Consider the following 13,980-nt stretch of genomic DNA (forward strand, 5'->3'; position numbering starts at 1 on the left):
TTATTCCTGTGGATGGTTTGGGAAAGGTGATGTAGTTCTTTGCGGTCCTTCTATGTCTTGGAGACAAAATTGTTGACTTGGTCAATAATTTGGTCTTGCTCGTAGCTTTGTACTTTTTGGAAAATCCACCACATGCGAGGATGTTCTTGTTTCCCGTAGGTTAAATCCCTCCGTAAGTTCGTTGCAGGGGGTAAATCAGGGAGAGAGAGAAAAAAGTTTCTCAATCGTTCGTTGTGTTGTCGGTCGGTCCTCCAGCCTAATGCTTGTCGTAGTACAGGATTCAGGAGCTCATTGGGTATCAATGTGTATTTGTGATAAGTGGAGTTGGGATATGAATACTCCGTCCACAATTCTCATCTCAAGGTAGCTAGAAAAGACTAGGGGGGGATTGGAAGAAAAAGAAGGGTAGGCGTATATGTAGGTATGACTCCTTATTAAAGTAAGATGTCTATTTTGAGCTGAAAATAATTGAATGCAGCAGTAAGAATGGTGAAGTATGTAAGGTGGTCGAGGAGTGAGAAATGTATGTATGGGTCTTGAATGGTAATGTTTTCAATCTTAGATGGTGTTGGCAAAGAATAAAGGGAAATGAAACGGATGGCAAGGTATGGGATGAGATAACAATAAATGGATTGACGAAAGGGAGTGTAAAAGTGTGAAGATAGTCTCTAACTGGTTGTCAAGATTCACGCCGAGTAGGAAAATTGGCGAGGGATGAAGGGATGAAGGGATTTGCGAATGGAGAATTGGAATTCTAGAAGTTTATTTGCGGGGATAGCTCATGGTTGCGCCTCCTTCATCCACTTCGCTTCGCTGTTTTCTTCCATTTCTCCCCTTCATTTTCCAATAGCCCAGATAAATTATTCGAACAAGGCGGCAATTGCTACTTGTCTTCCCCAATAATATTCGTTACAGATACGATACGGGATATTTTTAGTTGAGTGACCTACAATGTATGATACATAAAACCGTACTTGGTTTCAAAGTCACACTGACGACGACAGTTGCTTCAAAATTCTGGTTGTCTGGTTATTTGATACACGAGAGTTGCCTCCTTGGCGAGTTCTGCACACTTTCATGTTACTTGATATCATCATCATCATCTAGCAGTAACCACGATTGGCAAATGAGTAAACTGTTGGTTGCGGCTTTTCAAAGTCGATCTCATAAACGATAAAATGGGAAAAATGGATGCACTGCACCAGATGCACGATGTACCGTGGGTACCTAAGCCCACATCGTCAGACCCATCTACTTTCACAATACTTTCTTCCGTACATAACACCCACCGATTATTTGCTCACACGCCGAGCTACCTGCATACACTCTAAAGTAGCATATGCACGTCGACACGATACCTACGATGTAGGTACTAGCTTGGATTTTAATGGACAAGTGAACTCAATAGGTCAATGACTTATTGGATTTTTTCCGAATGATGATTGTTTGAACTTTTGATGCCTCTCGGAAGTATTAGCAATTAATGAAGAATTTGTCGATTAGTTGGATTTGGCTACCAACGAAACGAGGAAACAAAACCAGCCACTTTACAACAGACGCCATTTCAAGCCATCTTTTATGCATTGGAAAAAGTCGAATTTGACAAGACCAATGGCTAAAACATGGATTTGTGAACCTCGTTCATTCGCTCAATTACCCTGTTGTGTAAGCAACCAATTTATTTCGGCTCTCTTCCATGACTATTCTCCAGCAACTCAATCCGTCGGAAAATCACATTTACCATCCAATACCATCGATTGATTCAACACGTAGAATCTGACATTCTTCTTTTAGAAATCTGCCTTTGAGATTGCCTAGCAACGAACATGCATTCATTCTTTCTATTCTTTCCCTCAGTGCACGCCAGTCAACGCGTTTCAAGTCAAGCATTTCGTTGTAACATCAAGTTTTCAGAATCACCGGGTATTATCATCACCATTGGTAACTAGCAGTCCCCAGGCAACGCATCGCAGCACAGTGCACATATACTGCAAGTCATATATGCTCAGCCAACAATTGGTAGTCTTTTTTCACCAATCTTTCAGGACTCTTTACGAGCTTTCGTGACGCGGCTTTTTCTTGCTCCTGCCGCTTCAAAACATTATTCCTGATGACTCTTTGAACATCCCTTTTTTTTTCTTTTTTCTTTTTGAAGGATTCTCATTCTCAAAGCCGGAGTAAATAATTCACCAATTAGAGCATCGGCTCGAGGCGCACTATTATGCATTAAATGCAATGATTTTACTAATCCCCATACACAGTACTCGATTTTCGGCACTACTGTAATCTACTGCAAAGGGGATGCTACTACCCTCGCCTACCTGGGTTGAATCCCTTTCGGTCGTCTTTTCCGAGGGAAGGTAGAGGACACACAGGCAAAGATCGGGGGCACATGTTCACATCACCTTGATTTCCATGTACAAAACCGAAAAATCTGACAGGTAACACCCGCTGTCGTACTCGATGCATGTATTGTATTGTACGTACCCAAGTACCCAAGTACCGATTCGAGTCAGAAGCATAAATTGATTGCGTCAAAGCCTTTAAATCCTCCTGTACGGTAGATGCAGACGAGATGGAAGACGGGACAAGAGCAGACTCGCTATCTAGTGGTAGCATTTCTGCACCACAGTTTGTTGTGTATCTTATCTATACAGCAGATCGTTTCCTTTCCTCATATTGCTTTCCCCTCCGTCTCAACCCTCCATCTCAAAGTTCTTCGCTATCTGTCCTTTCCCTTGCGCTACCTGTATACAAGGCTGAGACCTACCCCTCCTCCATCCTACTATCTTTCACTCGCCATCACTATCACAAGACAATCTTATTCTCTCGCCTTCACAAGCTCAAACTATAGAACGTCAATTAAGCATCGGGCTATTGAATCCAGAAGAACAATTTTACGTCAATCACTCTTCGAAGAGTCGAACGGATAATAGATATCTCAATCAACTCTGAAACTAAAATAAAAGTTCAAGCCGCAACATTTCACGTCGATGAATGATATCTCAGCCCACTACACCCTCAATTTTACCATGCCTCACCGCTTCTTTACACTGCACTGCCGTTTGGTTCGCACTTTGCAATAGTTTACTCTAAGCCACAATTGCCTTTGATTCCTGCGCGTTCCTCAATTGCCCGTTACTTTGTCTTTTGCTTGCTCGATATCATGTGTCCCATCGTTTTTGCATTCAACCTTTTGAAGAAAGGGATCTCAACGCCGTAGACTGCATCCACCCATACTTCCCGTGCTTGGCTGCCTACATCTGTACATACATCTATTTGCCTTTGAGTCGCCTCATCGTATATCATTTATTGGACTTCTTGATTTCCTATTCGGGAAAGGAATACAAACTGGCACCCTCTCTGCCTATAGATGAGGGGATAAGTATATCTCCACAATTCTGACTCAAAAAAAGTCACTCGTCCCAAGAAATGCCCATCCAATGTTACACTGAGACCTCATACCCATTCAAAACTTACAAATTTATCCTTCTGACCATTTTCATAAGCGATTGAGAATGTTCAAGAAGTGGATGGAAATTAGATTTGAAGAATTAGGTCGCACATTCATGAGTTTTGATTTTGATTTCTTCTTCGCTATCCTTTCTACTCCAGATGAATATTCATGAATGATTCAAGTTTACGTGTACGAGTATTGGCAATCAATTCCAAGGCTTTTGATATATTTCTCTCTCCCCGCGTCGCCTCATTCTTCATCCTTTCTTCCCGCCTTAGAAGGCTGCAAGGGTTTTAATGCGTAATGTGTAATGTGTACCAAAAAGAGACTTTTGCATCGGTGGCGCAATGCATCCATTTACCCTTTTGGGGGCTAAAGGACTTGATGCATACGTTTGATGCAGTGCAGATGTAGATATTTAAGGATGAGTTTTTGGTGAAGATGCTCATCACATGATAATGTCGATCGATCTGCGCTGTCTTTTGTCTTAGTTGACACGTGAAATCCACGTGCACTTATCTCATCTCGGGCTTTACTCTTTGTACTCTTCTTGACATATGCGTTAACTTACATGTATCGCCGTTTAACTAAACACACACAACATCAAGATTACAACACACTTCCTACTTGGTATTTCTGAAACAAATCATTTTTCCAGCATGGCTTAGACTTGGACTTCTAGTGAGGCTCTCATTCTATCCATACAGATAAAGGCGAATTATCGCCGACCATGCGTAATCAAATGTGATACGAATCAAAGCCTTGCATATGTACATCGTACCGAGTAGCCTTGCCCCTCACAAGACTTTTTATCTTTTCTACAAGTTCCAAGGTTATTTCATCATGAATATTATCAACCCCAGCCCTTTGAAGAAATGTCTCTCCGAATTATTCCTTCTCTTTTATATTCTCCGGGGTGGATACTCAGCCTGAACCCCGGATTCCTCATACGATTAGCTATTCCACTCCTTCATAATCCTCCCTTTATATATTTTCATGCCCAAAATCGGGAACGCCCGGTACACATATTGATCCGTTGCGTTATCCATTTCCAAGAAAGTTTACCGTCAGCTCTTCACTCTAGATATCAAAGTATCCCGGGCCATCCTTCCGGCTTAGCTCAACAAAATACAAAATCCCATCCCCATAGAAAAAGAAAAATTCTTTCCCATGCTTTTCTTCCCTCAACCCACTGAATCCACCCAACCTCTTCCTTATCATTCGTGCCCAACGTCAAATTTCACACGTGGTATGGTCCGTGCTATATGCATGTATGGGGAAATGCATGGGTGGATGATTATCATATTTTCAGGCCCCTCTTTCAGATGTTAATAATGATGAGGAATTAACATTGATTTTGCCCCTCAACTTTTTGCCCTCCTTTGCAATACCTAGTCCGAATGTAACTGCATTCAGTCAGTGTATCTTACTGGATGGACAAAATGAGGAAGAAAGTAGGTATTTGTTTTGATGCGACTTCGTTCTGGTGCGACTTCATTTTGCTTTCCCACGATTTCTCATCTAGCTTCCGTTTTTTCCCTCTCCACAGTGTAATTAGTAGTTACGCTGTGCTTCACTCCATGGTGTTCATGCAATGTCGGGGCCAGTATCAAGGGCCACGCTAAGGAGCATGATCGTCTTTTGCCCCCAGCTCTGAATCAGTTTTTGCGACGTGCCTTAGTGGTGTATGAATGCGTTAGAAGACTTGTTAGATACATATGCACGGGACGAACGAAAGGAATCGCATACTACCACACAAGACGGAGAGAATATTTGATTCTCGAGTTCTAATGAGGAGTCTAAAAAGTACTGAAAGATGTTGAAACTACCCTGAGTATTTTATTGGGCAATTCGAATTGATGTGTCGAAGAATATATTATCAGAGTTGGAAAGTTCTTGGAGAGTCTATTTGACTTTAGCGTACCCTGTCATTTATCCATCGTACGTTATGTGCGATCATGTATCAAGTGAGTTACCTTCGCCCATCGCGTATGCAATGGGCACAAGGAAGTGAATAAGCCCTACCCGTTTTTATGCCCATATATGCACTTATCACGGCACGGGACACTTTTCAAATATATTATCTCCCCTGAGGGAAAATAATGCTATCCTTTCCGCTCCAATAATCCATAATGCGAAAGTGGGCTCAGATGTAGCTCGAGATATTCGATACTACATTATGCGAGCTCTTTGCTTGCTGCTAGCTTTTCTTGCTTCGCGCTTTTCCCAATTTAATTAGGGAATGTGTTTTTCACTTTCTCTTTCTTTCTCGGAGGGGTTGGTTTGCGCAAACTTCGTCATGTCGCACTGGAAATGCTGAATTGAAGACGCAGATTGGAGGGGAGAAATTGGATGAGGAGTGAGGAGATGCGTCCGCTCCAATCATGTTGGATTTATGTTTTGTTGATCTCAATTCGTGATGGGAAGGCAACATACATCGATCTCATAGCTCTACACTACTTACTTACTGTCTGAACGCGAGCACAGCGGCTCCATATTAAATGTTAAATAAACTTTCCAAGGATTCTAGGCATCCCTGATACGTTGTATGAGCACGAGGGCACATTTTAGCGGGGCCCTCGAAGAACCTGGAGAGAGGTATGTTGATAACACATTGTCCGTCTGAAACACATGTAAAGGTTTTCGGAATCGGATTGTGAAAATTGTATTATGGGCTTGGGAAACTGTAGGAGAGATTCTTGGGGCTTTTGATAATTGAATCGAAATTAGTGCAGAATAGTGGTATCATGTATGAGCTAGATTTGAACAATCCTTTTTTGCAAGAGAATTTTTTCCACAAATGATGGTTGGGGGATTGCCAATTGAATGCTTTTCTTTTCGGACTTGGAGGTAAGTCGGGAGAGCTGTAGGAATTCAGCATAGTTCGGTGATGCATTTGCATAGTTAGACGGTTGATACCGGTGTTAACAGTGTAGACTATCATCAGTCATGAAATTGAAGGGAGGAACTAGCGTGTGCCAGCGTGCTTCTTTCTTTCTTATCTCTCTCCTATTTTCTATTCTATCCTATCCTTTAGCCGATGGGATTTTATGCTCGGGTGATTGATTCGCGCTATTTGTTTATCTTTCCTATCTATCTTTATCCCGTCTTCGTCTTCGTGCTCGGCTGATCACATGCTTGTTTTGTTTTGGGGGGTATCTGGATGGTGGATTCTGGAGGCTTGGAAGTTTGGGATGGGGATAGGGATTGTGTATAGGTATGTATGTAGTGGTTTTTTAATGGGAAAGGGGTGATTTCTAGGTAGATGTAATTCAATGTTCTCATTCTGGAGCTTTAGAAGATACTGTAGATGTGCGGAGGCTTTCATTGTAATGACTATCGTATTAAGACTATGGAATCACGAGAAGATATATCTCTTGATGACTAATGCTGGCGAGAGATGTAGAATAGTGAGTCCTTTATGGAAGAGAAGTGATAATTGAATTTCTTTTTACTCTTGTCTTGTCATGTCTCATCTTGTCTTGTTCTATTTTACTTCATTTTTTGTATCTTCTGATGATTTGGTGTATCTATCACGTTCTAATTGCGGATAGAAAGAACAGTAGATGGTGATAATTACAAGCTGTGAAGTAATAAATAATACATAATAATCTCAAAACTCTACACAGCAAACAACAAGAGAAGCCAAATTCCACAATAATACAAAAACCTCTCTCAACCCCTAAACAACAAAAGACGAAACCCCCCAAATCTCCCACCATACCGTCTCAACGAATACTTAGAGATCCTTAAATCCCTCGGACATTCCTCGCCGAAAACAAACTCTCCCTCCCACAGATCCGGAATCTCTACTACCCAGATATTTTCCATCCCTCTGTCAACTCTTCGGGGTACGATCCATCGGCGCCAGAATTTGTTGATGTATCGGTACCATGATCTCCGGTTCGCGCGTGCCCATTCCTCTCCGAGGGTTTCGATTAAGTGGTCCCAAGCGTCGAGTACGATACGTTGAAATCTGGAAGCGTAGGTTTGGTCCTCTTCTTCCTCTTCTTCCTCTTCTTCCTCTTCTTCCTCTTCTTCCTCTTCTTCCTCTTCTTCCTCTTCTTCCTCTTCTTCCTCTTCTTCCTCTTCTTCCTCTTCTTCCTCTTCTTCCTCTTCTACCTCTTCTACCACTTCTACCTCTTCTGCCTCTTCTGCCTCTTCTGAACGAGTCTCCTGCTCAACGACAGTTCTTGGAATGCCGACTCCAGAAGTGAGATAATCAGCACAATGAGCTTTTAATTTATCTTTTAACTTTTCCGGAAGTATCCACCACATAAAAAAACCGATAGTGAATAGTACTTTACTGATTATGTCCCATACAGCATCAGTAAACACCTCAGCAGACCATTGTATCTTGGGCTGGATTCCAAATACCCATTGATAGAAAGCAATAATGAATGTATTGTTTAAGGGCTTTTCAGGAGTAGCCTCTACTATGTCCGTGTTTAGACTTCCCTCGTTATCCCCGGGTTCGGAATTAACATCACTCTCGTCTTCACTCTCGTCTTCACCCTCGTCTTCGTTTTCGTCTTCGTTTTCGTCTTCGTTTTCGTCTTCGTCCTCAGTATCATTCTCGAGAGTATCGTCGCTGTAGTCGTCGTTGTATTCGTCAGTGTCATCGTTTCTTCGTCCTCAGCTTCATCCTCGACTTCAGTTTTATTGTAAAACTCCTCAATGTGACGTCTCACGGTGTCATATTCATCATCGGTTTCAAGATTATAGAGATGGCCCTGGAATTCAGGATCACATAGAAAGCTTCCAAAGAGACATCTCGTTAAGAAAGGTTGCGCTCCATCATTTCTTTCATCACTAGAGGCCAATGAATCATCTGACTCTGAGTCCATTGCAACTTGTGAAGGGACGTTTTTCTCGGCGATAGGAACATCTGAAGATGTCTCAGCGGTAGCTGATGTAACTGAAGCCATATTGGTGGCCGTTGTCGCAGATGACATGGTATCCGAAGTATCTGTTACAATTTGAGGATTCTTGGAAAACTCAGCGAGAGAGGCTAGCAACGAGGCAAAGCGAGAGTCCAAAACAGCCTTTCGACGAGCTCTCTGTTCTTTCTCCCATTCTTCTTCATCAACCCAACCTTCGTACACAGTCCCATCTTCATCGATCAACTCATTGGTATCCTGTACGAAGAGTGGACAGCGTAGAGAACCATCGGAGTTATCTCTCTCGATACCCTCGTTTGTATCTCCTTCATTTTGATGAATATCACGATCCTGATTTTGTGACATTGTTAGATCGGTAGCGAGCTGATCAAGATAGATAGCTGTCTTGATCAAGTTTGCCTTCTATAAATCAGTATACTAAGCAATTCTGAGGATACCAAAACGACATACCAATTGAAATATAAGAAAACCTATCGTGAGAAAAATCTGATTACTGGCCGTAACTCAACCCTTAAGCTACTACGTCACCAGTTTTCGAAAGTTGTAGAGAAAGAGCGAAGCTCAAATCAAAGTCAATAAATTACTTCTTGTGAGCTCTACTGCCGTGGCTTTTGTCTCGATGTAAGATTTGACGATTATAATATCTTTTTAAAAAATTATGTGAAGTAGGTATGTACAGATGAAGAATCAGAATTATTGAAGAAATATGTTTGTGGGCAAGAATAACGCTAAATCAGCGTCATTGATTCTCAAGCACCTCGACCTTGGTTCAACGACATTTCAAGTAACTAGTTACAATGAACACCTTGGTATTGACTTTAGTTCTGTCACACTAACATGAAGATCACTGTAAAGTACTTTGACATGTCGAGTTTGAGGTAATTATTCATTCGTTTGTCATTACGTGATCACATACTTCGTACAAAAGGATTGACCGCTAACGTCTTCTCGATATCCGTACATTTGAAAAATAAAAAAATTTAACGCTTAAATCGAGGTATCAAAAGTTGATACTGAGACACTAATACATATGACTGGAGCAGGATCTTTGTCTTTAGAAGTGCTCGTTCTCGATTCTTCCTTTGCTTTCTCCAACTCTGCAGCTTCCTTTGCTTCTTTTGCTTTCTTCGCTTCCTTCGCTTCCTTCGCTTTCTTGTATTTTTTGTGCACCGCCGCCCATGTCTTATGATAACGATACCAGATAAATGCAGAGATTGCGAGAATGAAGACCAAGATGAGAGCGAGTCTGGTCATCATTGGGGTTGTGTGAACTGTGTTCTCACTAGAGGCTTCTTCTGTTTCAACGCGTGTTGATGTACCATTGGATTCGTAGGATGTGATGTTTGGTTGCTGGTATACGCTTGTTGTGTATAGAGATCTGATAAGGCTCGCCGTTCCGTAATAAGTTGGTGACATTCTGACGGTCGAGTAGGTTGATGAATGCGTAGTTGCTAATGAATAGGTTGTTGTAAAATCTATTTGTGATGTAGAGATTTTGAACCTTTAAGGTTTGAGAGAACCTTCAAAATGATGATGACAGTGTTGTTCGGAATTGGTTGGATGTTTAAGTTAGATACGGCAAAAAGACAGAACAATGAAGCAAGTACCAAGGGCTGGGGGAATATATGTAACACATGCACTTTTTAATTTACATTGTGCAAAGTTTAATATCAATAGTCTGGTTTTTGGTCTCAGGCTTACATTTGGCTTAAGGTTTTCCATTTTAGCTTCGAAACGTCACTTCAAATTTGTGTTACAGATCTCGAAGTTAAAATTAGAAAAGAGTCTATAAAGTAGCTCTAATCACCAAATCTGAGGTCAGTCAGAAATTACCTACTACTACCAATCCTAAGTTCTCGAAGATAAAAGATCTTCACTGTTTTAGTATATATCATGAGAAGACTACGCATAAAATTTCAACATCTCGTAGGCTCATGACATTTGTAAATCATGATGTCAAGAGCTTGATCAAAATAGTACTCGACCTAGCTCTGGAATAACAAATTGTAATTTGCTCTTGAAGTTTTAGTTCTGAATCGCTCGAATGCCCAAATCGCTATGAATCTTTAAGCCATCTGGATATCCATGTGTAAAATGATCTAAATCAAATCTCCCAGGATTACTGTCTATACAAACACTTTTTTGCCATCGTCCCATGCAATTCCCTCAATGGTATCTAAGTGTAGCCCAAGAGATCCTTTTTCTTTAAGTTCAGATTCCATCTTCTCCTGCAAGTCTCGAATTGCCGCTGCACCATCTCTTGTTTCATTCTTTCTTTGCGATCGTCGCGAATCAAAAAATATAGCTTGATTACATTAGGAATGAATTTGAGGCTGAATAATATCATCATCCATCTTAAGTATTGCTTTTTGTTGTACAGTATCTCGTCAGACTTTTGCCGTTCATCACTGTTAGTGGAGATTGAGAGGCTGGAGGAGTTCGATGGAAGGGTGTAGTCGAAGTAATATTGAACTAGTGCCTGTCGGAGAAAGATACCAGCATTTAATATTCAACTCAAATTAGTCGATCCAATGAACTCGGGAATTCAAATGGTTCATCGATTTGAACCATCTCTATGGCACTTCAGTCTAGACTTTTCGACATACTGCTTCTGACACCCGTAATGGAAAGGGCACTTACCATATTGCTGGAAAATCATCATTATTTACTAGACTTGGAAGAAGTCCTTCAAAATACTGTGTATTGCTGTGGTGTGTTGGTGTGAGGGTATACGGCGGGAGATTGAGAGTACTATTTACAGAAAAAAGTCTTTCGTAGTGTTTTCAAAAGGTCACTACAACTTTCCTGGAATTGCCAACACTGAGTTTAAGATCGCATATTTATTGATCCTTATCATGGGCAAGAACTATGCAGATACCAACGTCAAATTTTTCGGTCCCCTATCTAGTTCGCTAGTTAGCTCGCTAGACCACTTAGTGTTACTTAGTCAACACGCTAAGCTCGATGACACCACACACGCATTTGTCAAAAGAAAAAAAGAATGTGTGTAGAAGAAAAACCTATGGAGCCGCTGTGGGCAAATGAAATTCCAGGACCAAAATATATTGATTCTATATAATTCATTCACACCTAATTCCTAAATACCGGAAAAATTCGCTCAATCCTGACCTTGAAAACTTATCCCGAGAATACCCTAAACACTTTTCTCTCTTTCCCTTTGCTCCAAGTAAGGCTCGAAATCTGACCAGTCCATACATTCGAAATCACAATTGAGAAGAATCGATACGAATATAAAGAGGAGAACAGACATGATTGCCCATGCACCAGCAGTGATTTGGTCGTTTTCCATCTTCATCGGTTTGTTTGCGATACAATTCATTTCTTCGGGAAATTTGGTGGAGTTATTGTGGATTTAAGAGCTTGATTGGCGCCCTGAGTTGTGTCCGAACAATGCGCGAATGCTGGTCGAGGTAACTTTGATAATGATGGCTGCATTTTTAATTGTTAAAATAAGATTGTGGTGTGGATGAGTGTTTTTCAGAGTGACTAGCTATCTTCCTTGGACGAATGATGCTTTTATTGTAGTGAAAAGGGATTGAACGATTTCGAAGTAAATGATGGTTCTTCTTTCGAGATTCGAGATTGTGTGAAGTGAAAGTTTGAAGAAAGTAATACAATGAAAACGTTTTTTTCTATGAAAAGAATTTTGTGTGAGATGATGAAACGCTAAACCTCTTGCAAAATGACGGCTCAAGCTCTAGCTCAGAACTTCAAGTATACACGCGATTACATATTCTGTTCCCAGAAGACCACACTTGCATAGCCTCTAAGCCACCAAAATTTGGGTTGAATCTACAGATTATCTAAAATCTTTGAGCTAGTTGATCGAAGTTAGATTCCCAGTTTACTGAGATTTCATGAACACTGGAATTTGCCATGATTCTAAGTTTGACTCCAATTGTTACTTTGTATCCATGTTTGCAGCATTCCATTCATCAAGTTGGTCCTGATTTTGAACTTGCAGTACAATTGAATCAACATGAGCTGCAGAGGTCTTAACCATTCCCTTAATTGAAAGCATGATCTTCATACGATTTTTCTAAGCTGACTGTGGAAAGCAGTGCTATGATGGCTGAGACGTCGATCAAACTTACAATTGTAAGTCGTATGATTACAACTGACGCGAAGAGTTTTATCTCTATAATTGAGGTCGAGGTGCATTTGTGCTCTACACAAATTAGCCAACACGTGTCGCTTTCCTTCTCCATTGGCGTCTTCCGTCCTTCGCCACCAATGTTGAAATTTACTGGGTATAGATGTGAAGTTTCACAGAATCCCGTGAAGATGTCATTTCAATCAGTGTCTTTAAAGCTCCAATACCGATAGATGAGGTGACAGATATCAGCAATACTCTTTTACGCCAATTTCCTTTTCACCTTGGGTGGTCTGTCTGAGGCTTATCCTCACCATCACACACGTCTATCTTTCTGTAAATTTCTTGAAAAATCATGTTCTATTTCTCCTTCCGACAATAAAGCTCAGATATACCATTTTAGGTTTCGATCAATGAGTCATTTGGATTTGAAGATATCCATCCACCCCGCTGTTACGGAGATAATCAAAGATACACTCAATGCAAGTGATTGAGTAAGTTCACTGCCTGTAACTCTAAGCCATCTGCTCTATGTAGTGATACGCTTGATTGACAGGTCTCCATTGCTTTGAAGCACGTTTTTCTGTCAAATATACATTTGTGGTTATATGGTGCTCCAATATCACCGTTGGGAAAGGAAATCGGATTATGTACTTGATTTCCAACGTAGAGTTAACATCAGGACTCACTTAATAGCTATACAAGGAAACACTTAGATTTGGGCTTCTCCTTTTCCCACGATAAACCTCATCCGCTCCATTCCCTTTGTGCCCATCACTTTAAACGTAAGCTTCCGCTAAGTCAGATTCGCGACCTCTCTATTGGGCTCGAATCCTTCTCCGGTAGTTTCAACGCTTCTTCCTTATCTTTCTCTCCATCCATCAGGTCCTTTCTTAGTATATATCTCTAGACTTCTCTACTTTAAGTCTTGTTTGTAATTAATTCTGTTCGTTAAAAATGAAGAGGCTGAATAGCTTGTTGAAGTTGGACTTATTGATTTCTAAAAGGGAAAAGACGATATAAAAGGAAACAAACTCATCTGCACAGCCAATTCTTGTGTAACTCATACCAAAAAGTTTAACTCTGAATTCAATCTGTCTGATTGAAATAAAACCTTGTGTTTCAAGGTATTGTGATGGAATGAATCAATTGTCTATATTAGAGAACGGTGAAACATTATATAAAGAATAAATTTAAAAGAGTTTTAGTCCTATCCGATAGGACCTAGGATCAAAGACTAGCGAGCAGGAATGCTGTTTGTATGAGAAGAAACGGATGACGTAGCACCTAAAATGGTAGGTCCTAAATGTCAAATTTGTATTCTGTCTGAACAGATAGTTATTTACAAGAAATATTAGGCCTTAAATAATGGCTACTGAAAGAGCTAGTTTCTCTCGCTTGTGTATGGGATTACTGTACAGTGACTATTGAATTGAAATCATTCACTTCGTTCACACAAATACCCCACCTACCAGTCCGAGGCCAGCAAGGTTTAATTGACAAAACAT

At 40.7% G+C, this 13,980-nt stretch overlaps 1 protein-coding gene across 1 annotated transcript; it reads right to left on the reverse strand.

Moving 5' to 3' along the window:
* Positions 1 to 7,132: 7,132 nt before the first annotated feature.
* Bfra_004387 (uncharacterized protein) lies at positions 7,133 to 9,774 on the reverse strand (the record flags this gene model as incomplete). The annotated part of the gene is made up of 4 exons (XM_037334794.1): positions 7,133 to 8,084; positions 8,129 to 8,760; positions 8,809 to 8,828; positions 9,387 to 9,774. The coding sequence occupies 4 exons, from the start codon at positions 9,772 to 9,774 to the stop codon at positions 7,133 to 7,135; spliced, it is 1,992 nt and encodes a 663-aa protein (XP_037193328.1).
* Positions 9,775 to 13,980: the final 4,206 nt, after the last annotated feature.

The sequence above is a fragment of the Botrytis fragariae genome (assembly GCF_013461495.1).
Source record: "Botrytis fragariae strain BVB16 chromosome Unknown tig00000050, whole genome shotgun sequence".
NCBI classification, from domain to species: Eukaryota; Fungi; Ascomycota; class Leotiomycetes; order Helotiales; family Sclerotiniaceae; genus Botrytis; species Botrytis fragariae.